General features: G+C 37.0%; 1 protein-coding gene and 1 pseudogene across 3 annotated transcripts; one reads left to right on the top strand and one right to left on the bottom strand.

The window, feature by feature from the left end:
- Positions 1 to 23,264, bottom strand: Znf484 (zinc finger protein 484). 3 transcript variants are annotated; one of them, XM_005384709.2, is made up of 5 exons: positions 23,133 to 23,264; positions 17,116 to 17,160; positions 7,889 to 8,015; positions 7,508 to 7,603; positions 1 to 3,445 (listed from the first exon to the last, which is right to left on the bottom strand). In XM_005384709.2, exons 2-5 carry the CDS (start codon positions 17,128 to 17,130, stop codon positions 1,170 to 1,172), a joined length of 2,514 nt encoding a protein of 837 aa, XP_005384766.2. In that variant the 5' UTR covers positions 17,131 to 17,160; positions 23,133 to 23,264; the 3' UTR covers positions 1 to 1,169. The 3 variants fall into 3 exon arrangements, with proteins under 3 accessions (XP_005384766.2, XP_013369440.1, XP_013369441.1); XM_013513986.1 differs by having other exon boundaries at positions 23,144 to 23,264; XM_013513987.1 differs by lacking the exon at positions 23,133 to 23,264 and having other exon boundaries at positions 7,893 to 8,015; positions 17,116 to 17,156.
- On the top strand, positions 19,831 to 27,350 carry LOC102024925 (annotated as a pseudogene).
- Positions 27,351 to 27,965: the final 615 nt, after the last annotated feature.

Genomic DNA, 27,965 nt, shown 5'->3' with positions numbered 1-27,965 from the left:
TTTCAGTTAATGAGGAAAATTATAACAATTCTAAATTTGAATGTATGTTACAAAGAAGACTCAATATATAAAACAAAAATTGGTAGTTATAAACAAAAGACATGCAGTTATTCTGCAAGATTATAACATTTCAGCATCTGATTAAATATGATTATTTGTAGAGAATGGAAGAGATAGGAAGGGTACTTTTCCAAATGTTGAACTGTATTTTATCTTATTAAAAAAACAAGCTAAAATGCAAGACAATTGTACTCTGTGGTAATCTAGCCTGTAACGAATGTATAGAATATATATTAACAAAACTGAAGGAAAAGAATTCTAAGTTTTGGAACCCATTTTTCTTAATTTATCCCTTCTTCAAATAGAAACCATTAAGAACGTGCCACTTTTTATGAAAAAATTGAGGGCTGAAAATGCTGTTACCTAGGTCTAGGACCCTGTGGCTAAATTCTGTGACCCAAGGGCCAGTTCTGAGGTTACAAGTAGTTATAAGACTGCTGCTCACATCGTTGATCAATTCTGGGATACAGGCAGGAAGCCATTTAGACTTTCTGGAACCTAGTGGAACAGCATTTACCATTAAGTGCTAAAAACAAGAAATAATGATTTCCCAAAGAAAAAGTACAGTCCCCAGTGTCAATTTTCACAAAACCTTCTGTTTTCTTCTCATTACAGACATGAATTAATTAACTTCTGCCATGACCTCAGTCTCTTTACGGGGACTTAGATAATGAAAATTTTCTCACCACTCTACTCATATTATGAACCTTTTTTCTTTGTAACTACCAAATAGTTTTTGCCATTAAAAAAAAGAGATTGTAAGTCATCTCTTTACATTTTATATGTTACCCAAGTTGGTCTCAAATTCCCAGGCTCAAGTGATCCTCCTGCCTCAGACTGTGAGTACCCAGGACTGTAGGCATGCACCATGTCACCTACATTTTCCATCTTTACTATTATTTACTAGGGCCTTTCAATCTGTCAAGTAACCAAGGATGACCATGACACATTGCTTATTAAGATACTTTCTCCAAAGTATCTCCCCAAATGACAATGAATATCAGCCATATGATGCAGATATTTTAACTATACTGGAGGTGGTAGGTGAGCCATGGGTACCTCTTGCTTCTTGTTCAAACTGTAGCCTCTGATTTCTTTGTATTACCATGCTATGATTGTGGCACTGGGCACTCTATTTTCCCAATATCAGACTTCTGATTTATAGTGAGTTGACTTGTAAGTTGTGGCTTCCAGTTTAAGGCTTTCCCCACATCACTGCATTTATAGGGCTTCTGTTTAGTGTGGATTTTCTGGTGCTTAATAAGATTTGATCTAATAGTAAAGGCCTTTCCACATTGAGCACATATATATGGTTTCTCTCCTGTGTGAATTCGATGGTGTTCATGGAGCTGTGATTTCTTAATGAAGGCTTTCCCACAGACACTGCATTCATAGGGTTTCTCTCCAGTATGAATTCTCCTATGTCTATTCAAGTGTGACTTCTGGATGAAGGATTTCCCACACTCAGTACAAATATAAGGTTTCTCTCCTGTGTGAATTCTCTGATGCATAGTAAGTGTTGATTTCCTTGCAAAGGCTTTCCCACAGTCACTGCATTCATAATGTCTTTCTCCAGTATGGGACTGCTGATGTATATGGAGGCCTGACTTCCGAGTGAAGGCTTTTCCACAGTCACTACACTTGTAGGGTTTCTCTCCAGTGTGAATTTTCTGGTGTGTAAAGAGGTTTGATCTGTCTGTGAATGCCTTTCCACATTCAGCACATCTATATGGTTTCTCTCCGGTATGAATTTGCTGATGAACATGGAGTTGTGATTTCTTACTGAAAGATTTCCCACAGCCACTGCATTCATAGGGTTTCTCTCCAGTATGAATCCTCTCATGTGTAATAAAGTGTGACTTGTGGAAGAAGGCCTTCCCACATTCAGTGCAAACATAGGGTTTTTCTCCTTTGTGGATTCTCTGGTGCATACTAAGTGTTGACTTCTGAATGAATGCCTTCCCACAGTCACTGCACTCATAATGCCTCTCACCAGTGTGACACTTCTGATGGATTCTGAGCCGTGATTTCCATGTGAATGATTTCCCACAATCACCACATTTGTAGGGTTTCTCCCCAGTGTGAATTTTTTGGTGTTTAATGAGATTTGACCTATCAGTAAAGGCCTTCCCACATTCAGCACATATATAGGGTCTCTCTCCAGTATGAATTTTCTGGTGTATAATGAGATTTGTCTTGTGAGTGAAGACCTTCCCACATTCTGAACAGATGAAAGGATTCTCTCCTGTGTGAATCCGCTGATGCACAAGGAGTTGTGACTTTTTTATAAATGATTTCCCACAGTCACTGCATGCATAGGGCTTCTCTCCAGTATGAATTCTTTCATGTGTGATGAAATGTGACTTCCGGATAAAAGCCTTCCCACATTCAGTACATACATAGGGTTTTTCTCCTGTATGAATTTTCTGATGCATACTTAGTGTTGATTTCCTTGTAAAGGCTTTTCCACATTCAGTGCATTCAAAATGTTTCCCTCTGGTAGGAACTTCCTTATGTATGGTGAGTTTTGAATTATGAGGGAAGTTTTTTCCACACTGACCATATTCATAGAGTTCTCCAGTAAGATTTCGCGGACAACTGGACAGATCAGACTTCTGGGTACAGCCTCTTCCATATTCACTGTGTTTATAGTAATTTTCTTCATTATGAATTTTCTGACTACTTGACTTGTGTATATAATCCTTTCCAAATTCTGCGGGCATAAAGGGTTTTTTTCCAATAAAGATCCTTTGAGGTACAGCATTCTGGGGCTTCTGAATGAAGGCTGTCTTACATTTGCTATGCTCTTGCTGTTTTTCAGCATAAATTTTCTGACATGCAAATAAGGGTGACTTCTGAGTGAAATCTTTAACAAAGTCATAAAAAAAATTAAAGTTCTCCCCAGGATGAATTTTCTTATGTTGAGTAAGACCTTGCTTGGGGTTCAGAAGTTCCCTACACTGCTTAGTTTCACACACATTCATTTCTGGATGAGAATTAATAGGAGTAAATATATCACCATATCCAATAATCTTCTCAAGATATTCTGTGGCATCATTTCTATGGTGACTATATAAGCTTGCAACAGCCTTCAAACTCATTCCAAATGAGCTACTGTGGTGGAATTCTTTCCTTGAGGAAACAAGGTGTGTATGTACAGGAACAATTTTTCCTGTGTTCCCACAGTCTATCTCATTAGCTAGTGTTTCCTTGTTAGTGAAGGCAACATGATTTAAAGGTCTGTTTTGGTTTTCCTCATATCTCCTTTTCCATTTATCATCATTCCACAATTCTAAATATCTTATAAACAGATGAATTCTGTCAGACTGGAAAAAAAATTCTTCAGACAGTTCCTGTTGTGAAGTCTCAAAACCAATATTCCCACCTAAAAAAAGAGAAAAGATAAAACTGATACAAAGAACAATTAATGGAAGACAGAAGGACTGATACACTGAGTTGATTCAGGGTAAAAACAGAGAAAAGGGAGAAGCTTTTACAAATATTATACAGTTTTCCCTCGCTATCTTGCAGTTCACTTATTGCAGCTTCACTATCGTGGTTTTTTAAAAAAATATATCTAATTCTGTATTGCAGAGTTTTTGCTATATTGCAGGATTTTGCAGTATACTATACTTTACTGGTGAGTACCAACATAGAATTTTACACACTGTTAAAATTATAAAGGTTTAAGAGTGTAGAAAGTATTTAGGAGCATATGAAGTGTTTTATAAGCATGTGGGAAAGGTTAATAAGAGAGTGGGAAAGGTTTATAGGAGTGTGGGAAGGATTTATAAAGCCTTAAAATATACATAAATAATAAAATAAATATAATGCTGCTACTTCATGGATTTTCACCTATTACAGGGGGCCTCTGGAATGTAACTCCCATGATAGGTAAGGGATCACTGTACATATTATAATACATTATATATTATATATATTATATAATATATATTATAGTAATAAAATTAACATGGTATTATATTTACCTTATGATAAGCAACAGCATTTGGATGTACTATTCAAGACTCATTTAACTTTATCATAATCCTTTCCTATTGGTATTGCTAATCTATACCTCCAAGGCCCTAAAAGAAGTACTTTTAACTCTAGAATCTTATCCTTCAACTATAAGCCCTATCTCACTGATTTCTGTTTTATCTATTAACTACTATGCCACAAATACCAACCTATTTATGTTTATAGTGAAACTACTGAGGCCTCAGTCACTCTAACTCAACCAAAGGGTAAACTGGATGTCTATGACTCAGTTCTTCATACTAGTTTAGAGTACAGATACACATGTATCCAATAGGAAGCATAACAGGAGAAAGGGCCAGCCAGCTGAGGCTGAAAGTCAGCCATCAAATCTTTCCCCTTTCTGTATAATATTAAGCTTATGGCCAAGTACATGGCTGCCTCAGAACACTAGTTCGGTACAGTCTCACTTGTCTATTTGGTAGGACTAAGTAACTCAGTTCTTACCAATCAAATGGAAGTAAAATTTATGTTTGCTGTGAGAAGGCCACTCTTAGGGAAGTGAGTCTGTCTCCCACAAACCTCTTCTGTTCCCACCAGATATTTCAGATTTGGCAGCAACCAGCTCTATGCAGCTGGCAGTGCCCTAGGCCAGGGGTCAGAACACCAGGTTCTTGGGCCAAAACCCAGGCCTTCACCCAAAAGCTAAGAATGGATTTCATGTTTCTTAAGTGGCTGGAAAACAAAAACAAAAAACAAGAATACTTCATGGTGTACAAAAATCATTTGAAATTCAAATTTCAGTTTCCAAAGTTTTTTATTAGACCACAGCAAATTTATATACTAATATGCTCTCTATAGCTGCTTTGTGGGTACAAGAGCAATACGCATAGTTATGACAATAAGCATATAGGCCCCAAGCCTAAAATATTCACTGCTGTGCCCTATAGAAAAGGTTTGCCAACCTCTGTACTAGGCCAGTGATGACAAACATTTTAGAGTGTTCAATGATAACAAACAGCCAACTGCAGCATATGCGTGCCACAGGTTTGCCACCGTCTTAGGTGGTAATGGTGCAATGACTTCCTAGAAACTTTGTCCCTGAAAGGCCATTGTAGCCACCTGGCAGAACCTGAACCATTCACCTTGGAACTGTCATGCAAGGGGTAAGTGTTTGTATTATTTAACTCATTGTTACTTGGTATCTCTTAATTACAGAAGCATGGCTTTATTCCAATATTTATTCTAATATTCTTTTTTCCCAGAGTCATAGGAACATTCTAAATCCCAGAATACTGTATAAAGCATAGTACATTCTCAGTGACAATTATAGGGAACTCTACCCAGTCCTCATCACGGTCCAGGAAGTTTACATTTGCAATCCCAAGGCAAAGTTACTTGAATTCTAGGGAGTTAATTCCACTCTACCACTTCCAGTGCCCACCATGGCATAAATATACAATTATATATACAAGATGTCAGGGAGCCAAGTGGGTCCTAAGCCCAGCTAGGATGATGGCTAACTGGAACAAAGGCCTTGACCCAAGGTCAAACTTAGGTTTTATTAATTCATTAAGAAAGCTGTGGCTCAGGGATGAGTTACTGTGAGAGTGGCAGGAAGTACATGAGTGTCATGAGCTGGGTTAGGTAGGTAGTCTGAAATCACCTCTGCAAAATGCAGAAAAGGATATACAGAGAATGGGATCTGCATAACACAATAAAAAGTAGTATCTAATGTTTTGGAGTCAGTGCTTCATTTCTGATGTGTAATCTTTTTTTTTTTTTTTTTTTTTTTGGTACCAGGAATGGAACTCAGAACCTTGCGCTTGCCAGGCAGATGCTTTGCTGCTGAGCTATATCCCCGGCCCTAAAAATTTATTTATATATAATTCCCTTGTCACTACTGTTTGGGTTACTCATTCAATAAGATACAATCATAATCGAAGTGAATAAATGTATATATGCAAGCTGTCTCTTCACTAGCCAGTCTATTGTCTTACTGAATCTAAATATACATGTCAAATTCTTTAGTTTTCCTCCCTTTTCTTCCTTTTATTGACTGTTTCTATTCAAAGTTCACTGTCCTTCCTGCTCTCTGCTCTAAAAACTAACCTCTAATCTAACCACATCTCAAGGGAGGCTATTTTTTCTTTTATCTTAAAAACAAATATATTTGATACCTTCATGTTTATTTTTAAAGTAACACAGACTTGTGCATTAACAAACGTATAATACACAAAGGTTGAAATTTTAAAGATTCCATACAGTTATTTTCTCTTTCTAATTACCTCTAAATTGCTTCCAGGAGAAAAACTTTAAACTCTTTCTGAAATAAAGCAAAATAACCTCCCTGCCTATAAATTAAAGAATTTAATTTTAGTAAGTATTTTCTATAGAAACATTTTTTAGAAGTATGGGACAACTGACCTCAATGGCACACACCTGGAATCCCAGCACTCAAGACACAGTGAACTAGAAATTCAACACACCACATTGTGGACTTATTTGAAAAAAGAGAAGAAGAAACTGAGTAGAGTAAGATATATAACAAAGTACCATTTTCAGAACTTAAAAACACCAACAACTTAGATTCTACCAATACCTTACAAATCCAAAGACAGCACATAATTAGAGCAGTTGCCTCTGGGAAGGATAAAAATGAGTATGGGGAGTTGGGATTAAAATGCAAACATACTGATGATGACACTGGCTGTAAAGTTATAATTAACTCGATCTCCTGCACTTGAGGTACAAAGGCTTCTTGTGAAATATTTCCATAAATAAATTAGAAAGATCAAGTCAATGTTGTGTTATACTAGTTAAGTAGGAAGAAAATGTTTATGGTGCTCTCAAAGTCAATAGTTAGAGGAGAGGCCTGGGGAGATTATAAAATAAACTCAGCTGAACATGGTGGTGAATGCTTGTAATACCAGTTACACGGGAGGCTCAGGCAGGAGGACTGCAAGTCTGAAGTCACACTGGGCAACTTAGGAAGACTGTCTCAAAGTAAAAATTTAAAAATTAAAAAAAAAATTTAAAAGTGGCTAGGGACATTGCTCAGTGGTAGCACACTCCAGGTTTGTCTTTTTTTTTAAAGCTTACCAGCAAACAGGAGTGTGAGCCACACTGATTTCCATTAAGAACACAGGTATTTGAATATCTGAATACCTACACAAAGGCTCTAAAGTCCTGAAGGAGGTAGAAAAAATAAAAATTTTCTAGGGAAAGTAAGAAAAAAGGAAGAAATCAAAATTCTTGATGATGTAGAGTGGGATATAAAGAACACCCTGGTATGGGCAGTGGGGGACAGCATTTAGATATCCAAAGGACTAACATCAACCCTATCCAGTATGAAAGTTCAGAGCATAAGCAGAAAAGTCATATTATCTGCACTTTGAAGTGGCCAGCCCCCGGCAGCACAGATGCAAATGAGTCACACTGTGTCCCCTGTTCTTGGTTCCTTACTCACCTGGATAGCTGTGACTTGAGTTCTCACTTCCCAGTGAACATGGGTCTTCTCCTGGCTCCCAGCTGAAGATGACTTCTGGGTTGGGAATCTGACATCCTATCAAGAAGAAACAATACAGCAGTTGGTTTCAGAGGCCATAGAATGAAGCATGCCACATGATTTCTAGAAAAATTCACTGAGAACAAAGGTATACTCACAGAATGCAAAGGAGATTATTAAGAGCATGGGACAAAATCAAGAAACCATTACATACTCAAGATATTCCACAGCCTGTCAAAAGTCCACATGTCTCAGAAAACCCAGATTTCAGAAACTGCACTAAGAAAGAAAATAAACTAACACAGGCACAGCCTATTAATATATCCACAGGGCTGAGCTCACCCACTGAGACCAGGTTGAAATAGTTCTCCAGCATCACATCCCTGTACAGGCTCTTCTGGGCAATATCCAGGTGCTGCCATTCCTCCTTGCTGAAGTCTACAGTTACATCCTCAAAGGATACTACTCTCTGTGAAAACAAATTCCAATTCAAGGGGAAGGATCAAGATTATAACATGTGATCTAAACACCTATATTTTATGTTATTTTGAAGAGAAAATGTAATCCTTTAAAAATGATCATCCAGTCCTTCTGTAATATTGGTAATATTCACCTTAAAAATCTATGTGCTAGCTGGTTGCCTATACCTGTAATTCTAGTGCTCTGAAAGGCAGAGGCAGGAGGATCACAAGTTCAAGCCCAGCCTGGACAGTGAGTTAGTGAGACTCAGTCTCAAAATGAAAAATGAAAAGGGCTGGAGATGTAGTTCAGGGCCAAGGCTGTGGGTTCAATACCCAGAACCACAAAAGAAAGAAAGGGTTTGTGTGTTGGGGGGATTAGACAATTCACAGACTGGTAGAAAATGTTTTCAAATTATACACTTGTTAAAGGACTTGTACCTAAAATATAGAAAGAATATTTAAAATGCAATAGGGGCTGGGGATGTAGCTGAGTGGTAGAACATTTGGCTAGCATGTGTGAGGCCCTTGAGTTCAATATCACTACCACCAAAAGAATCTCAATAAAAAGACAAGTCAATAAAAAATGAGCCAATGATTCAAATACACATTTCTCCAATGAAGACACACAAACAGCCAATTAGCTCATAAAAATATCCATCAGGGAAGTAGGAATCAAAAACACACAGAAGTATCCCTTCAACTTCAATAAGATGACTAGTCATCAGAGAAATGTAGCTACCAAAAAGGCTGTAATAAAAAAGACAGATAATAACAAGGTTTAGTAAGAAAAAAGTTGAAGCCCTCATACAGTGTTGGTGGAAATATCGAATAGTACAAATGGGAAGCCGTCAGGCAATCACCAGCCTTCCAATATGACTTACCAGTTCTACTTCTAGGCATATATCCAACAGAAACAAAAATATCTATGTACACAAAACCTGTATGTGAGTGCTCATAGTAGCATTATTTATAACAGCCAAAAATGGAAACAAATGTCACCAACAATGAAGAAAATGTTGTATATCCATACAATATAATAGTATCCAACCATAAAAAAGAAATAAAGCACTAATACTTGCTGCAAATGCATGAATCTTAAAAAGACTAAAAGAAGCAAGTCATAAAATCCCACAAGTCACACGATTTCCATGTTACATGGTTGCTGGAAATTCTTGGTGTTCCTTGGCTTGCAGTTGTATAACTCTTATAGCCTTCATTGTCACATGGTCATCTTCTCTCTGTGTGTCTGTTTTCATGTGGCATTACTCCTTTTTGAAAGCCTAAACAGAGCCTATTTTATTTTCATTGGATGTGAATTCTATATCAACAGTTCTTTTCCTTCAGCACTTGAAAAATATGCCACTTTTTTGGATTCCATGGTTTATGGTGAAACATTCAGTCTTATTTAAATGACTATTTCCCCACAGGTAACATGGCTTTTTTTCTGTGATTGCTTTCAGGTTTTTCTTGAATTTGGTTTTCACACGTGTATGATGTGTATGGGCATGGATCTATTTGATGTTTTCTGTTTGAGGTTTTCTCATCTACTTGAATCTGTATACATTTGTCTTTTGCTGAATTTGGGAAGTTTACTGGGACATTCATCCAGCACACAGAGCTAACAATGGTCTGGTCTGAGTCCATACTCAGCACTCCAGCTGATTTGAGCCTACACAGAGCTCTCACTGTCCTGCTCCTAAATACATAGGAGCTTTTTTTCCTTTTCCATCATTGGTACATTTTTTATTTTTCATTATTGTTTTTCTTTTGGTGGAGTCTGGAGTTTTACCACCCATTTTCTTGCCCCATTTTAATATTAGTTTAATTAATGTCTGAATAGACCCCCCCTTTTATTCTCTCTCCCTTCTTTTCTCACCTTCTCTTTTTTAACTTGCTCCCTTTTTCTCATTTTCTTTTTCTCTAGTTTAATCTTCACTCTCTATTATTTATCCTTCTGTCACTGTTACCTAATATCACTAATTTCTCTTTACTCCTTAACATAAGTCCTCCTGCATCAATCATACCACATTCTTCACATCTATGATTGCTTTATTTTTCATAACCTGTTTCTTTTCTCTTTTTTCTTCAGACTACCACACCTGTACCACCTACTCTTATGAATCTACAGGTAATTTAAAATATCTTACTATGGATACTACTTTATGATAAAAGGGGGTAAACTGTTCTATTGAGGGGATATTTACTGTATATAATTTTCTCATTTGTTTCAGATCTTGTTATATAACTACTTTATAAACCCTATACCTAGGATTAAAGGTATTAGTTATTACAGTTTGCCATTTCCAGTTTGCATTTGATACTAAAGTTATTGCTGCTTGTACTAAGTTAGCCAAAGTGACATCGTTGTTTTGATCAACTGATCTTCTTTGTATGTCAATACCTAGATTATCTGGGCCCATAAACAATACTACACCAAAGAACTTGGTACTGGACCAAAAGATCGCCACCTTTCATCAACAAACTCAGGGGGCAAGGATGTGGAACAATCCAAAAGCTACCCATCTATAGACTTTCTATAGTAGTAACTGTGGAGTTTACAAAGCAAATGAAAGAGGCTCTAGGAAAAATTAAATCAAAAATAATTTCTCAGATAACTATGGAGATGATGAACATACTGAAAGACATGCTTAGTGACTCTAGAGCAGATGCAATATAGAGGCTTAGGAAATTTGTAGAGAACATGAATTTCCAATATAGGAAAGAAATGGAATCCATGAAGCAGATTCAAACAGATATCAGGGAAATTACAAATTCCATTAAAAGTATAAACAGCAGAATGACACAATGTGAGGACAGAAGGTTAGTGATCATGAAAAGAAAGATTTCTTAAAAATACCAAGGGACTATGAAAAATCAAACCAGCAGCTGCTAGATGATGCAAAGAAGACACACATAAGGTTGACTGGAGTCTATGAAAGAGCAGGAGATAGTGAACATAACATTAAAAAAAAACATGTTCACAGATGTCATGGCAGAAAACCTCTCAGGCAGAAAAAATAATTTGATATACAGTAAGTGAGGGATATAGAATTCCAATTATCTATGATTAAAAAAAAACTACAGCAAGGCATATAATAGTCAAAGATTTCAGAAATTCAGCACAAGAATAGAATAGTAAAAGCTGTTAAAGAAAATAAATAAATCACGTATAAAGGAAAAACTATCAGAATCACAGCAGACTTCTCAATACCAACCATTAAGTCAAAGAGAGCTTGCAGTCAAGTATTTCAAGCCCTAAAAGAAAGCAACCTCCAACCCAGACTGCTGTCCCCTGCAAAATTATCTTTCAAAATTGATAGAGAAATAAGGCACTTCCATAATAAAAAAAAAACCTGAAGAAATTCATGAACAAAAAACTAGCATTCTAAAAAGTTTTGAAGGATATTCTAAAAAGAGACAATGAAGTCAGCAATTTTAATAAACCCAATACAAGGAATCCACTCAGCAGGGCCAACAATTACATACAAAGGAAAGAAAGGGAACCAATAATAGGAAAATAATTCAATGACAAGTGTGAATGGTCTCAATTCACAAATCAAAAGAAACATATTTAACTCTAAAAGAAATTCACAGATTGACTATCAAAGGATGGAAAATAATATTCCACATGAGTGTGATGGCACACATCTGTAATCCCAGTATTCAGGAGACTGAGGCAGGAGGATTGTTGCTAGTCCATGTCCAGTTTGGGCTACACAGTGAGTTTGAGGTCAGCCTGGGCTACACAGGGAGACCCTGTTTCAAAAAACCAAAAAAAGAAAAAAGAAAGAAGAGCAAACAACATTCCATGTAACAGGAACCCAGACAAATTGTCAAATCCAGTAGCTTTTCTATTTCCAGAGAAAGTGGATTTCAAACCAAGACTGATCAGAAGAAATAAAGAAGTTCACTACATACCTGCTAAGGGAACAATCCAAGAGAAAGAGATAACAATCATAAATACATATGCACCAAATACTGTTGTACCAACTACATAAAACAAACACTAACGGATAGGAAAAAACAGACAAACACTGAAACAGTTGTGATGTAGAATCTCGACACACTCCTGTCACAAACAGATAGATCAACTAGACAAAAAAGTCAACAAAGAAATATCAGAATTGAACCACACCTTTGAACAAATGGACTTAGGATCATCTACAGTGTTTTACCCAACCACAGAATATACATTCTTCTACGCAGCATATGGGACTTTCTCCAAAATAGACCACATACTACCTCATAAAGCATGCTTAAGTAAATACAAAAAAAAATGAAATTATCCCATGCATATTATCACATCATAGTGCAATGAAATTGGAAATAAATGGAAGAAACTACAAAAACTATATTAACACATGGAAATTAAACAATACCACCTTCAACAACCAATGGATCACTGATAAAAATAAAGAAGAAATTAGAGTTTCTACAACTGAATAATAATATCAATGTGACATACCAGGAACTATATGACACATGAAAGCAGTCCTACAAGGGACGTTTATAGTGGTGAATTCCTGCATTAGAAAAACAGTGCAAGCTCAAATAAATAACCTAATGTTGAACCTCAAAAATTGTAGGAAAAGAAGAACAAGTTAAATCCAAAGCTTGTACAAGGAAGGAAATTATACAGATCAGAGTGGAAATTAATGCAATCAAGACTAAAAAATAACACAAAGAATCAAAGAATGGAGTTATTAGTTCTTTGAAAAATTAAACAGGCAAATGCTTTGCCAATGTTATTAAAAAAAAAAAAAAAAAAAGGAAAGAAAAGATCCATGCAATGAGGAGTGAAAGAGGAGAATCACAACAAATCCTGTAGAAATCTACAATATCATCAGTACCTACTTCAAAGGCCTGTATTCAAATAAGATGGGAAATTCAGAAGAAATGAACAGATTCATAGATACATATGTTACTTGAGCTGAATCAAGAATATATAAAAATTCTGAACAACCCAATATCAGTCAACTAAATTGAAAGAATTTTTTAAAAAAAACTACAAACAATGAAAAGCCCAGGTCATGATGGATTCAAAGAAAATTCTACAAGAACTTTAGAGAAAATCTAATGCTACTACTCCTCAAACTCTTTAATGAAAAGAGAAGCAATGCTCCCAAACTCATTCTAAGAAGGAAGCATAACCCTGACACCAAAACCAGAGAAGGACACAACCAAAAAAGAGAACTACCAATGTTTTTAATGAAGATAGATGCAAAAAATCTTCAATAAGATATTGGTAACCAATGCAGCAAATCATCAAAAAGATTATACACTATAACCAAGTAGGCCTCACCCCAGGAATTCAGGAATGGTTCAACATATACAATTCAATAAATGTAATATACAACATTAACAGAACCAAGGACAAAAACCACATGATCATCTCAATAGAGGCAGAAGATGCATTTGAAAAAGTCCAATACACATACATGAAAAAAACCTAAGGAAAATGGGAATAGACGGTATTTACCCCAATCTGATAAAAGGCATCTATAACAAATCAACAGCCAACATCATATTAAATGGTCAGAATTTGGAAGTTTTTATTCTAAAATCAGGAACTAGAATGCCCGCTATCATCACTCTTACTCAGTGCAGTTCTGGAAACATTAACCAAGGCAACTAGACAAGCGAAAGAAATAAAAGGAATACAGATAGGAAAGGATGAAGTTAAATTATCATTATGTATAGGTGACATGGTACTCTATATACAGGATTCCAAAAATTTCCCCAAAAGACTCTTAGACTTAATAATCAAATTCCATAGCATAGGATACAAAGTCAAGACCCAAAAATCAGCAGCATTCCTGTACACAAACAACAAACTCACTGAGAGAGAGAAATTAGGGAAACAACACCTTTCACAATAGCATCAAAAAAAAAAAAATGAAATACTTAGGAATCAATCTAACAAAGGAAGTAAATGATCTTTACATTAAAAACTAGTACTCTGAAGAAAAGAGATCAAAGAGGATATCAGAAAATAGAAAAATAACCCTTGTTATTGGATAGGCAGAACTTATACAGTGAAATTGGCCATACTTTCAAAACTGTTACATAGATTTAATGCAATCTCAATCAAAATACTAACAGCATACCTCACAAACTACACTAAACAATCCTAAAATTCATATGGAACCAGAAGAGACCATGGCTAACAAGCACAATTCTAGGCAACAAAGGCAAAGCAGGGGACATCACAATCCCCAACCTGAAATTATACAACAAAGCTACGGTGATAAAACAGCATAGTATTGGCAAAAAAAAAAAGCAAAAGCAGTATCAACAACAAAAAAAACCACCATGGAACAGAAGATGTAGAAACTCCGAACATACTCAGCTACCTTATCTTTGACAAAAGACCCAAACATCCTCACTGGAAGAAAGATAGCCTCTTTAATAAATGGTGCTGAGAAAACTGGCTTTCCACATGCTGAAGATTAAACCTAGACCCATATCTCTTTAGTATACACGAAACTAAATCAAAATGGAACAAACATCTAAACAGAAATAATCTGCTGGAAAACAGAATAGCTAAAACTCTGGAAGACATAGGTATAAGCAAAGGTTTTATGAAAAAGCCCCAATCATAGAAGAAATACTACAAAGAATTAACAACTGGGGTCACATCACATTAAAAAGCTTTTGCTCAGCAAAAGAAACCACCAATAGAGCAAAGAGACAACCCACAAAATGGGAAACATTTTTTTACCAGCTATTCCTCAGGCAAACGACTAACATCTAGAATATATAAGGAACGCAAAAAATCAGACCCTCCCAAATATAAAAACCCAATCCCAAAATAGGCATCTTAAATGAATAGACATTTCTCAACTAAAGAAACACACACCGCAAATAAATATAAGACAAAATGTTCAACATCACTGGTCTTGAGAAATGCAAATTAAAACAACACTGAGATTTCATCTCACTACAGAAAGAATGACTATCATGAAGAAATCAATCAATAACAAATACTGGAGAGGACATGGAGAAAAAGGAATGCTTCTCCATTGTTGGTGGGAGTGTAAACTGATAAAATCACTACAGAAATCAGTATGGAGATTCCTCAAGACTCTAAAACTAGAGATTCCACTTCACCCAGCTATTCCCCTTCCAGGTATCTTTCTGAAAAGTTAAAAGCATCATAACACAGCGATATACGCACACACGTTTACAGCAGCACAATTTGTAATAGCTAAATCTTGGAAACAGCCCATATGCCCATCAACAGATGAATGGATAAAGAAACTGTGGTCTTTATGTACTCTGCTATAAAAAAGGATAACTTAAGTGATTTTTTGGTAAATGGATGCTCCTTGAAAACATAATTTTAAGTGAAATAAATGACACACATTTAAATAGCACATTGTTTCTCTTGTGTGAGAAACCCAGAGGGTAAATCAGGACCAAAATGGAGGATAGATTTTGGGAAGAAGGAAGTAAGTGTTCAAATGGCAAGGAGAACAAAGGAGGGGAAGGAGAAAGGGAATAGAAATTTTAAAAAATAAAAAAGAATTAAGGAAAGCAATAGAAACAAAGTTTTGTAAATGGAGAGGGGCAGAAGAATTGAAGGGAAGGAAGTGGAACAGAGAAAAAGAGAATTAAACTACATTATGCACAGGTGCAAATTTTCAATAATGAATGAATGTAATCATTATGTATGTCAAAAGTGTACTAATATACTTTTTAAAAAAAGAAAAAATTTGAAAAGATAAAAAAGAGAATATTCATAAAAAGATTCTATGTAAAGATCATTTTCTGATTTTTATAATCATCTAACATCTAAGATTGATACATAAAATCAGGGAAAAACCACAACCAATTTGAAGAATAAAACAGCAGACACTACCACGTATCTTGCAAATATTGAAAGAATAAGACAACATTTCTTCTATGAACTCAGTTATGTCCTCCAAATATTCACATTGAACTCCTAACCTCCTATATGATTGTCTCCAGAGAAAAGGCTTTTAAAAGGTATTTAAGGTTAATTGAAATCATACAAATAAGAGTCCTCATCTGGTAAAACTAGAGGCCTTGAAGAGAGTTATCTAAGGCATTCACAAAACAGGTCTTCCAGAAGTGCTTCAGAAAGTGGTAAGAATTATGTGAACTGTGTTTAAAAGGAGAAAGAGTATTTCTTTTTTTTTGAGAAAGAGTATTTTGAGGGTATTAATGGCAATGTGTCTTTTACTGTAATACATTTTTAAAGTTTGTACATTCACCATATTTTTTATCATATCTCACACCCACAATCTCTGACAGAAAAATTCATATAAAGGAATGCATTCCAATTCATTTCATGAGATCAATGCTACCCTGATATGGCGGGCGGGGGTCAATATTTCTCATAAATCTGCAAAAACCCTTAATAACATATTAGTAAAATACATTAAAAGAAATCAATGTCATGACAAAGTGGGGCTTATTCCAAAAATGAAAGATCAATTCAACAGTCAAAAAAATCAATGTAATCTACCATATCAAGAGACTGCCATAATAAAAATCACATTATTATGTCAAATGATGCAGAAAAAGCATTTGACAAAATTAATACCTATTAATGATAAAGTCATTTGCTTCAGTGGGTGTCCCTTGGACAAGTAATACTGACATTCTTTGGGAACATGTGAGAAACACAAATTCTTGTTCAAAATCTGAACTCATATGCAAATAAAGTGTGAGAGACACTGCTCTACAAGAGACAGGGAAATCTTGTTAGCTACTTGTATGGGGTTGCTATTGAAGATATCCCACCACCATCTAAAGATCTATCAAAATTATTTTCCATCAGGGACGAAAACTTGGTATCACTGATGAAATAAATTACTTTTTAATAATATAAACCATGTGTCCAATTTCCATTATTGTCAAAAGATCAGAGATAACTGAATAGTTCAGTTCATAACTGTGTGAAACCACAGGACTCACATCAACATTCCAAAATTGATCTGGAGTTCATAGTCTCCTTCATTTTCTCTGTTCTTAGTTTTTATTTACCTGTACTTGTTTATCTTACTATATGAAGCATTATATGCCTCCTAAAATCCACTAGGAAAATAAAATCAAGTAACAAACAAATAGACAAGGACTCACCAGGAACTTGTTCATTTTTGGCTCTTCTGGGAAAAGGACAGAGAGCTGAGAAAATAGATGGGCAAAGGTACAGTTGAGAACAGGAAGTATATCAATGTCACAAGAGATACATTTGTCATTTAGGGCCTATGGACCTCTGACCCAAAAACTTATTCCTAGAACTGTATCACTAAAAAAATCATTCCACATTGTTCAAAGACTTAAAAGCAGGAGTTTTCTCACAACATAGTCAATAAAAAAGACAAGGCAAAAAACATCTTGATGTAATTATGGATTGCTTAAACCCAGCAAGGACGGTATGTTCTATAAAATTTAAATACTGCAGAAAAATAGATCAAAACACCAAGTAAAAACAAAAAGATACAGCAAATAGTATGAATCCATTTTCATTATACTGTGTTTACTTGTGTGTACATACACATGCACACACATGCATATATATGCATACACAAATGCATTTATGCATCTACAGAGAGAACATTATTGGGAAGAAAATATATGAACACGTTAACATATAATATTTAGGTAACATAATTTAAATGTCTATGTTTTTATTTGCTAATAAAAAAACTGTTTTAAAAGAATATCTTACTCTAATAATTTTATTTTAAGCTTCTGTAACAAGTCCAAAGACCGAGAATATTGGGAGCTTTCTAATTTTTTCACTGTTTTCTATCAGATGTATCTCTTAAAAGAACACATTCGTGGAAATTTTGTCTTAGGTATAACACAGTAAGTGGATCAGATTCCAGTTGGTAATTAATGAACCTTAAGATCTAAGCCAAGTCACCAACTGACTGCGTCCACTGCTTCCCAATTGTCTTTACACAAGTTTCTAACATAAAGAAAAGTTCAATAACAAGTACAAGAAATATATAGATACCCTCTACCTTGTTTCAACAATTAGCTTTTTGCCATATTTGTTTAATCTTTCATAAATACATATAGCCACATGTAAACTCATTTTATTTACTTTAAATGTGTGTGAAGGGTGGCAGAATACTTACTCCAAAATATGCCACTTTGGCATAAAGATTATTGTAAACTAAAAGTATGTGAAAAATAGCAGATGCAAGAGGGCTATTTTAATATCCTTTTTCTAATCTTCTTTTCTTCCTTAAAATTGATAAGTATCCCATGTAAAAAGACACCTTCATTATAACAGGAGGAAAGGAAAATTTTCTTTGTGGAGAAAATTTTCTAGGCTGTGGAGACATGGCCTAGAAAACTTTACATAAATAGATTTATATAAACAAATCTTACTAACAATAAAATTTATCTTCCTTTTAGCCTCCCCACCTAACTTACTTTTCCTCAACTGCTTTTTTTCAACCTAACATCAAATTGTATTTTCTCACTTCTTTAGGTCTTTATTTCCTGATAAGTGTTACCATGTCACATAAAATTTATGTGCTTTTGTGATAATCTGTTTAACAGTTTAATTCTCAGACTCAATCACCCTCCCCTAAGAGAAAAAGAGGTAAAATTTTGTCTTGTCTATATTTAAATACTTCATTGTTGAATAATTTGAAAGTTGTAGATGTGACACTCTGGGCCAAAATACATCACATAAATCACAAATCGTTATCATGCCTCAGAAAATTAATAGTAATTCTCTCATATCATTTACATATTCAGCTCATATTCAAAATATTCCAGTTATTCCCAAAACACATATTCTCACTATTTTGTTTGGAAACAGTTCAACCAAGGCTCCCATATTTGCTATTGTGTACCCTTTACCTTAGTTCCATCCACTTCACTTTTTCCTAACTTCTAAAATTTATTCCTACTTTGAATTTTTATATAGTTCTCTTAAACACATTTCTAATATAACCAAAATTTGTGGTTATTTATAATTTTTTATTGCAGAATAACTTATAGGAAGTACATAAATACTAGGTATGCAGCTTAGTGCATTTCTGTATATTCCATATTTGTGCATCTGCCACTTAGCTCAAGATGGAAAATGTTTATGGAACTTCTGGAAAATGTTAGAGAACCACATTATTATTGTTGTTGTTGCTATTATTATTAAAATTTATAAACTGAGAAAAAAAGAAGAGTCAACCACTGCTGCTGCCTTTCCTAAATGGCTGAAACTTTCAGTAACCCAAATCTTCCTGAAGGAACTTCTCCTACTTTATGGCCTAAACACAGGAATGGTAGATATGGAATATACCCATTTTCTACCCCTAATGAAAGAATAAATCTCGGAAATGATCATCAGTGGTTGCTGATATCACAAAGTGATGGCCAGACATGTTTCACAAAAGAAATATACAATACCAATACCACCTGAAATGCAGTCTTGTCAAAAACAAGTTGGCTGAAAAAAAGAACTTGATCAAACCTCTAAATCTACTATTAAATTAACTTAATCTGACCTGAGGCTGTCCCCATACTTATCACACTGTGCCAAAAAATGTGTGTGTGTGTGTGTGTGTGTGTGTGTGTGTGTGTGTGTGTGTCTTAGAACCTCTGTGTATCTTCAAACTCCAATTTTTCCAAAAGCCTGAAGTTGGGTAAATATCCAAAGAGTCTTAGTGTTACTGGACAGCAGTGGGGCTAGAGCCAGAAAAAGGAACCTGAATGCTCGGCCAAGAGGCCTGACCCCAGGGCTCTGTTGCCATCCATAGGGTGAGAGCCACTCAGGAACTTCCCAAGAGTAAGTGGAGAGACAGTTGAAGCTCACTATATCCAACAGCATGGAGCATGGCGACTCAGGGGAAAGATCATGAGGTAGAGCAAATACTGTTTACAAGTACTAAATAAAGAGACAAATCATCTAAAATAAAGAAACAATTAAAATTATAAAATAAAGATATAGACAGAGATACAGTACATTATCCAAATGCAGTAAAAATGAAAGTAACTCTGGCAATGTAGGTATAACGGAGAACTGAAAAAGTGTTTTTTTGTTGCAAAAAGTGATCCTATAATAACAGCATCCAATAACAGAAAAATGATAGAAAATGCATTAATCATTAGGTTTATGCATGCCCCTCCCCAGATACACACAAATAAAATTATCAAAAACATATAGAAAAATATGAACTGTTTAAAGTTTTTAATAGTATCTCTTCCAAAGACTGTACTGAATTATAAATCAAGCAGAAGAAAATCAGAAGGGACAAAAATTTGAAAAACTAAAACACGTCAGATTTAACGAGTAAGACTTTACACCACACAAAGAAAATGTTAGTTTTTAAAAGCTTCGATTTGACATTGAACATTTGCTGACAATACAATAAAAAAAGCCAATTGGAACATATCTTAATAATTTAGGGATGAAGAAACTCTTCTAAACAACTCAAGATCAAATTAGAACATCAAGGGGTTGGCACAGACCTGTAATTCCAGCATTCTGGGAGGCTGAGGCAGGAGGATTGCAAATCTGAGCCCAGACTGAACAATTTAGAGACTTAGCTAATGCCTGTCTCAAAATTTAAAAAAAAAAAATTTAAAGGCTGGTGGTACAGCTCAGTATAAAAGCCCTGGATTCTACCACCCTATCCTTAGTACAAAATAAATTAATACATACATACAATACATACATAAAATTTAATGTATAAATTTTACAGAGATATAGAGAAACTGTACAACTCCAAATATACCCAATATAAAACTTAAGAGGGGGTTACGAGAGGCATGGCCAGGCTAGAAAACTCTGGCTGTAGTTGCAACATGTCAACCAGGGCCCTGCTATGGTGCGGGTGATAGAGGCACCCCAAATGCAGTTAATCACAAACAGCATCCTGATTATCTCTTCTACTGGTTCCAACAGATCACAAAATTTAACTCACTATCAGACTAAAACTATGAACTCTGAGATGTAACTTTCAGGTGCATGATGTAAGAACTCCTCATTTCCACAGAGAATCACTAATCATCAGTTCTGGAAGAGTTTGAACAGATCAAAAGGGAACACCACATCAGAAACAGAGATGAGCTGGAGGCTAGGGATCAATCAGGCCTTTAAGAAGGAAAAGGAAGCCACTATGGATGTAGTGACACTGCACAAAATCATGGAACAGAAGGAAATGGTACACAAGAAATGGTGCTCAGTGACCTGGAGGAAGAGGTCACTGGAGGAGCAGACCCAGAACCTTCTGCAGAGAGCCAGAAAGCAGTGCATGGAGCAGGAAGAGGAGTTTAAGGACATAAACAAGATTGTCCTCAATGCCAATGGATGCCCAAATCCTGCAGAAGCAGCGGATACAAAAAGAGCTGAACGCAAAGGAGAAAGGGTTGGAACAGATGATGGAAACAGAGCAACAGAAATCCATTCAGAGGCAGGAGGAACTGGACAGGAAGAGAAAGGAGGAAAGAATGTGAGGAAGACAGCATATTGTGGAGCAAATGGAAAAGAATCAGAAGGAGTGTTTGCTACTTGCAAAGCAGCAGAAGAATAGATGCTGGAGAACATGGAGCAGCTCCATGAAGAGGATCTGTGGAACAGGAAACAGAGATACCAGCAAAGGTGAAGATGCAAGCTGGCATTAAGTGCATCAACGATGAAACCCAGTAGCAGAACACAGCGCTGTGGCTCATGAGAAGCTGGCAGACCAGATGGTGATGGAGTTCACCAAGAACAAGATGGTTCAAGAAGCACAGTTTGAGGGTAAGCAGGACAGAATCCAGGGAGAGAAAGAGAGGATCATCCATCTGAGGGTCTTGCAGAAAGCAGTCCCCAGGATTACCAGTCAGAACAGAATGCCCTGTAGGCCAAGTACAACCAGGACACTGTAGACCAAGGGTGGCACAAAAAGGAAAAGGAAAGTGAACAAAAGAAGATGGAAACTGAAGTCAAGCTGGGGACGTTGGCAGGAACTGGTGGCTTTGAAGGAATACACTCTAGCTGTTCAGGTGCAATGGGACCGGGATGAGTTCAAGCGCATCCCTGGGGTTCGGAGAGAGCAGATTGAGAAACAGCAGTGGGAGGAGGAGAAAAAAGCTGCAGGGCACTTGCAGCATGCCATCCAGCGATTCAAGCAGGTGGAGAACCCCAATGCCACCTTGTGGGAGGGCTGGCGCCTCAGAGAGGTGGCCCAAAAGCACCAGGAGCACACTAATGACATCAAGAATAAACCTGAAGAGCTGAGAGCCTCTGGCCTTCCTGAGAAGTACTGTGTTGAAACTGAGTACAAAGCTAACGTCCAACCAGAACCTCTGAGAACTGAGGGAAGTCTCTGTGGCCCTTTGGCTGCCTTCAGAGGTCAGATTATGCCCAATCTCTGGGTGTCTAAATTGCCGCTAGCCTACACATTTCATGGTTACAGATTAAATCTATCCCACTTCTCTAAAAAAATAAATGAGCTCAGGCATGGTGGCACACGCCTGTAATCCCAGCACTCAGGAGGCTGAGGCAGGAGGATTGCTGTGATCTCAAGGCCAGCTTGGGATACAAAGTGAGTTCAAGGCCAGCATGAACTACATACTGAAACCCTGTCTCAAAAAGACAATAAATTAAAAAATAACAAAAATTACATAAAAAGGGGACAGGAAAATAACTAAAAAAAATACAAAAAGAGTAGGGAGTAAAAATAAAACCATGAGCCAGCATTTCAAAGTGGTCAATAAAACAGATAAAAATTGGAAATGCCTAATATTTAAAAAAAAGAGAAAAATGACATTTAAGTATACTAATAGGAATGATTAAAAAAAAACTAATCTGGATGTAGAACAGAACAAAGTAAGGTAAATGAAAATTTATATGTGAACCACGGCAAAATACTTTTTAAATCCCTAGCAGAATATGCCACAATGAGTCAGAAATAGAAATGTAAACAGAGCGGGTAAGCATACAGGAGAGATGAATTAAGATCAGCAGCACTCCCCGAGGTCCCGTTACTCTCAGTCCTCACAGCGGTCCTCCCGCGGCTCCCACAGTGGCCCTGCTCAGCCCCACATCTACAGTCACAGGTGACTCAGGCCGGTTTTTCCATCCACTCCCCACCCCTGTCACAGGCAGAGAAGCTCCACTCAGAACAGGGATTGTCCATCTCTGCACTCACCTGCTCCTCACCTGCTCCTCACTCACACTGCGCTCAGTTGCCTCCTTCCTTGACTACAGTCTCAGCTATTAAAACGCAACCCACTTCCGGTTACGCCCTCTCTCCACTGCACCGCCTGCCGGACTCCTGGGGACGTGACCTTCTTACGCATGCTTAGGCGAGGCTTCCTGCTTGGAGGATGCCAGTGTGTGTGTATTCAACACAGTGCTGCGTTACACTCCTTTCCGTTACGGTGCCAACATGGCGGCGCCCATACTGACACTGCAGCCTGTGGGTGGCCATGTTGAAGTGATGTAGGTACGCCGGACTGCACTATCTTAAAGAAAGGAAGCACGCAGAGGTACCTCTCCGATTAAGGCTGTACACATCCGGAACTTTTGTCCTTGGCTCTGTGGATTCAGCGACATTGACAGCTGGAAATAATAAACGTTAATAGAACACTTCACCCCAAAACAGCAGAATAAATATTCTATGCAAGCATACATGGAGAATTTACCTATATATCTCATAACCTGGGCCATAAAACAAAACTTTTCATATGCAGAGTTAACCCCACCTTCCCTTCCTTACTGCAGAACGTCATTGTGGTAGTTCCTCTACCAATCACAATAATCTAAGTATGGCTTGCCATTCTTAAATAAATATAATGGGCAGAGCCTGATGTGCATGCTTGTAATCCCAGCTACATGGGAGGCTGAAGAGGGAGGATGGCAATTTGATACTAGCCTGAGCAATTTAGTGAGACTCTGCTTCAAAATCAAAAAGTGGGAATAATAAAATAAAATAAAATGGCTGAAGATGTGGCTCAACGATACAGCGCTTTCCAGATCCTTGGTTCAGTTAAGACCACCAGAATCAAAAATGGGTCAAGATTTTTTTTTTCAAATTTAGCACAGCTCAGGGAATCAAGTTTGAAACAAAAGAATACAGTAGAAGGAGTCATTTTTATACATTATCTAGCTACAGAATCAAGACAGTGTGGTATTGGCAGAGAGAGAGAGAGCTCAAAGGAACAGAATTTAGAAATGGATTAGAAATAGTCCTACACGAGTAAACCCAACACTCTTTTGACAAAGGCATAAAATCAATTCAATTGCAGAGGGAGATGGTTTTTCTGACAAATGGTTCTGGAGAAATTAGATATCTATAGACAAAACAACAACTTCAATCTGATCTCACACCTTATTTTAAAAATGAATGATAGGTTTCAATGTAAAATGCAAAAATACGAAATTCAATAAGAAAATTTTCACGGCCAACAACTTGGTGAATAATTTTTAGACATGACATGCACAATCAATTTCAAGAAATGATTAACTGAACTGCATCAAAATTTAAGATATTTACCTTGCATAAAACCATGTTGGAACAATTAAAATATAAAGTAAAATATGGGAGAAAATTTTTGCAAACCACATATGATAAATCAAATCTGACAAGGAGCTCATATCTAGAATGTTCTTTTCTAAATTTCTAAAAATACTAAACAAACAGCTATTACAAAGTGGGCTAAAGGCATATCAGACATCTCACTGAACAGGATATATCAATGGAAAATAAGCACATTAAGAGATGTCAAAATGTAGGCCTGGTGGTATATACCTGTAACCTCAGCACTCTGGGAAGCTGCAGCAGGTTGATCTCAAATTAGGGCCCAGCCTGGGAAACTTAGTATCTGAGTGAGACCCTATCTTAAAACTAAAACAGGATCTAGAGATATAGGTCAATGCGAAGGTCTTAGGTTCAACCCTGAGTACTACATATACAGCCTCTCGCAAACAAAAAAGCTAAAGAACTGAAAAATCAATGTTTCTTAGGTCCATCAAAGAATTGAATCATAGTGCAACCTGCTGACCAAAACTGCAGAGACTGGTAAATACCTTGCTGGAAACAAATGCTACTGGACTGAGGACCTGGAAGGAACATGTTAATGGCAGTGCTATCCACGCTTCCTGAGATTGAATGTGAACTAATTTGAGAGCTCATACCCCAGGAGGCATGTCCGAAGGGGTCTCCCACCTTGTGAATCTAACCTCCAGAAGCCCCGCCAGCTCCTTTCTCTACTTCTTTGGGAGGTATAGTGGTTGCAAGGTAGGCAGGGAAGAGGGTATACAATGGAAATCTAACTGGAACATTTGATTTTCTTCACCAAAGACCTGATCTCAGAGGGGAATATTTTAAGTGAGCCTTAACTAATCTAGAGGATGGGTAAATAGACCACTCAGTCCTGACTAAATTTCATGTCTTTCATAAAGTATTAAAGAAAGGGGCTAAAAATATTTGAAGATCAGAGCCTAAGGATTTAGGCATACTAAAAAATAGACATAAAATCGTAAGATTATTCACTGCTTCCTCTCTATAACACCCATTTTGTCTTAGTTACTTTTCTTGTTGCTGAGACAAAATACCTGAAACCCACAAGTTAAAAGAAGAAAGGTTTATTTCGTCTCACAATTTGTAGAGGTTTCAGTTCATAGTTGGCTCGTTTCAAGGCAGGGTGGCATAGCAGAGGAAAATCACAGAAAAGAAACAGTCCACAGCAAGGCAGGGAGAAGGCAGCAAGCAGCAGCACCAAAGTAAGCCTTTCTTTCCCTTTTATCCCATCCAGGCTATAAGGCTCTTTTGTGGTGCATCCCACACCCAAAACTATACTAGACCAATCAGTAAGCTAATGCCACATGACTTCAATCCCAGCACCACATGCCCTAGATCCAGCTAGCTCCAAAACTCCCCAGGTATGAGCACATGAGACTCTGGGGGGACATCTAGATAGAAGGCATACACATTGCTACACCAACCCCATTCCAGTGTAATAACAGTTGGTTACAACTGAGAGAGCAGCATTCACAGACATAATCTAAAGAAGCAGTTTCTAAGGAAATCCAAACAAAAGAGGCCACCAGATATAGAAGAAACACTACAGGAAACTAAAGACTAACAACTACACCTACAGGAAACTTTAGACACAGGCTAACTGTTAGCCATATAAACACAAAACTTCTAACAAAAACTGATTTATCTCAGCTCCTATTATCAGTGCATCAATGGCTTTATCATCAACAACAAAACTATACAGTAGGCTAAAAGTAAGAGAAAAATAGTCTGAAGGAACAAAATGAAGTAGCATCAAAACCAGACACACAATGGCAGAGATTTTAGATGTATCAAATCAGCAGTTTAAAATAACTATAATTGACGTGCTGAGGTCTCTAGTGGAAAAAGACAACATGCAAGAATAGATTGAGAATGTAAGCAGACACAGAAACGTCTAAGAATCAAAAAGACTAGAAGTAAACATTAACAAATGAATGTCATGGCCTTATCAATAGACTGGACTCAGCTGAGAAAAGAATTACTGAGCTTGAAAATATGTTAGTAGAAATTTCCCCAAATTAAGGGCTAAGATTTTTCAGTAGAATGCAGAAAGAATAGAACTTCCAAGAACTGTGGGACAATTCCAAAAGGTGTAGCTTTGCATATTGGGAATACCTGTGCCAGAAAGAAGAAAGGATAAAAAAGTAGAAGAAATACTATGCGCGGATCCCTCTCTGTGTCTTTTAAAAAATTTCATAAAAAAGAAAGCACTGGTTGACGAATGAAAACAAAATAAAAATCTTTTGTTTTTTCTCAATTTTATTTGATATAAAAATAATAGTTTACTCCGAATAATAATGGTAACAAAATTTTATAAAACATTTTTCTTCTAATCAGGAACAGGGACGCTCAGGACCACTACTTCTGTGCCACATTGTATTGGGAAATCTCAACCAAATGAAATAGGCAAGGAAATAAAGACACAAAGCATCAATACAAGACACGGTAGGAAGAGGAAGAGGAGCACAAGGAGGGAAAGGAAGAAGAGGAGGAGGAAGAGGAGGAGGAGGCAGAGGAGGAGGGGAAAGAAGGGTAAGAGAAGGTAAAGGAAGATGATGAGGAAGAAGGAGGAGGAGGAAGAGAAACTGTCACTGCTTGCTGACAACATGATTTTACTCCTAGGAAACCCTAGAGACTTCATTAAAGTGCATTTAAGATGTTATCAACTATGGCTTCTTTGCTTGCAGATGGCTGCCTTCTTCCTGCACCTTCACATATGACCGAAGATCCCTGGAGGACAATCAGCACCTGGAGCAGATACTCTCTACAGAGTTCCTCCTGTTTCCTTGGCCATCCTGGGCTCAGAGCTGCTTTCTCCAGCTGAATCTTTCCATTTTTGCCTAAAACTAAAACTTGCTGTGCAGAGGGAGCCTGCTTTTTCAGGAGAATGGCTCAGAGGGTAAATGCTGGCCTAATTAAATCCCATGTGATTCTGGTCATTAGTCTTCATGACTTCTTGTCATGCCTTGATGTCAGCTTTACTCCCAGGAGGACCTAAAGGAAGGAAGCCTCCTGTGAACTTTCTCCTCCTGGGAGCTGAACTTCATCCTCAGGAAGCACAGCTTGGTGAATATCCACAGGGACTTACAAGTCTTAAGGAAGTAACACATGCCAGAAAGGAACAAGAGAATGAAAAGGAACCACTAAAGGCTGCCTAGCTTGTATGCTGCCTGCTTGTTGGAGAGGCAGAAATCAAAGGTGTATTCCATAGAAGCAGGAAAGTAACAGGAAAAGAAACTCCAAGAAAGAAGCTGTGCTGACTTGAGTCCCAGGTGCTGCACAGCTATTTTCCCTTTTAATGTTCATGACTCTGAGAATCAGATCATACACCCATGTCAGAGGAAAGTCACTCAAGGACCAGAGACAAAAGGTGTGGCTGCCTTGGCAAGATGAGCACCAGCCACCAGGGTGCCTGCCCTGACAACTGCCCTGTTCTGTTTAGAGTGAAGAAGAGCAGGA

Source organism: Chinchilla lanigera, unplaced genomic scaffold (assembly GCF_000276665.1).
Source record: "Chinchilla lanigera isolate Chin_1 unplaced genomic scaffold, ChiLan1.0 scaffold00021, whole genome shotgun sequence".
In the NCBI taxonomy this organism is placed as follows: Eukaryota; Metazoa; Chordata; class Mammalia; order Rodentia; family Chinchillidae; genus Chinchilla; species Chinchilla lanigera.
This window is presented reverse-complemented; position numbering and strand designations above follow the sequence as displayed.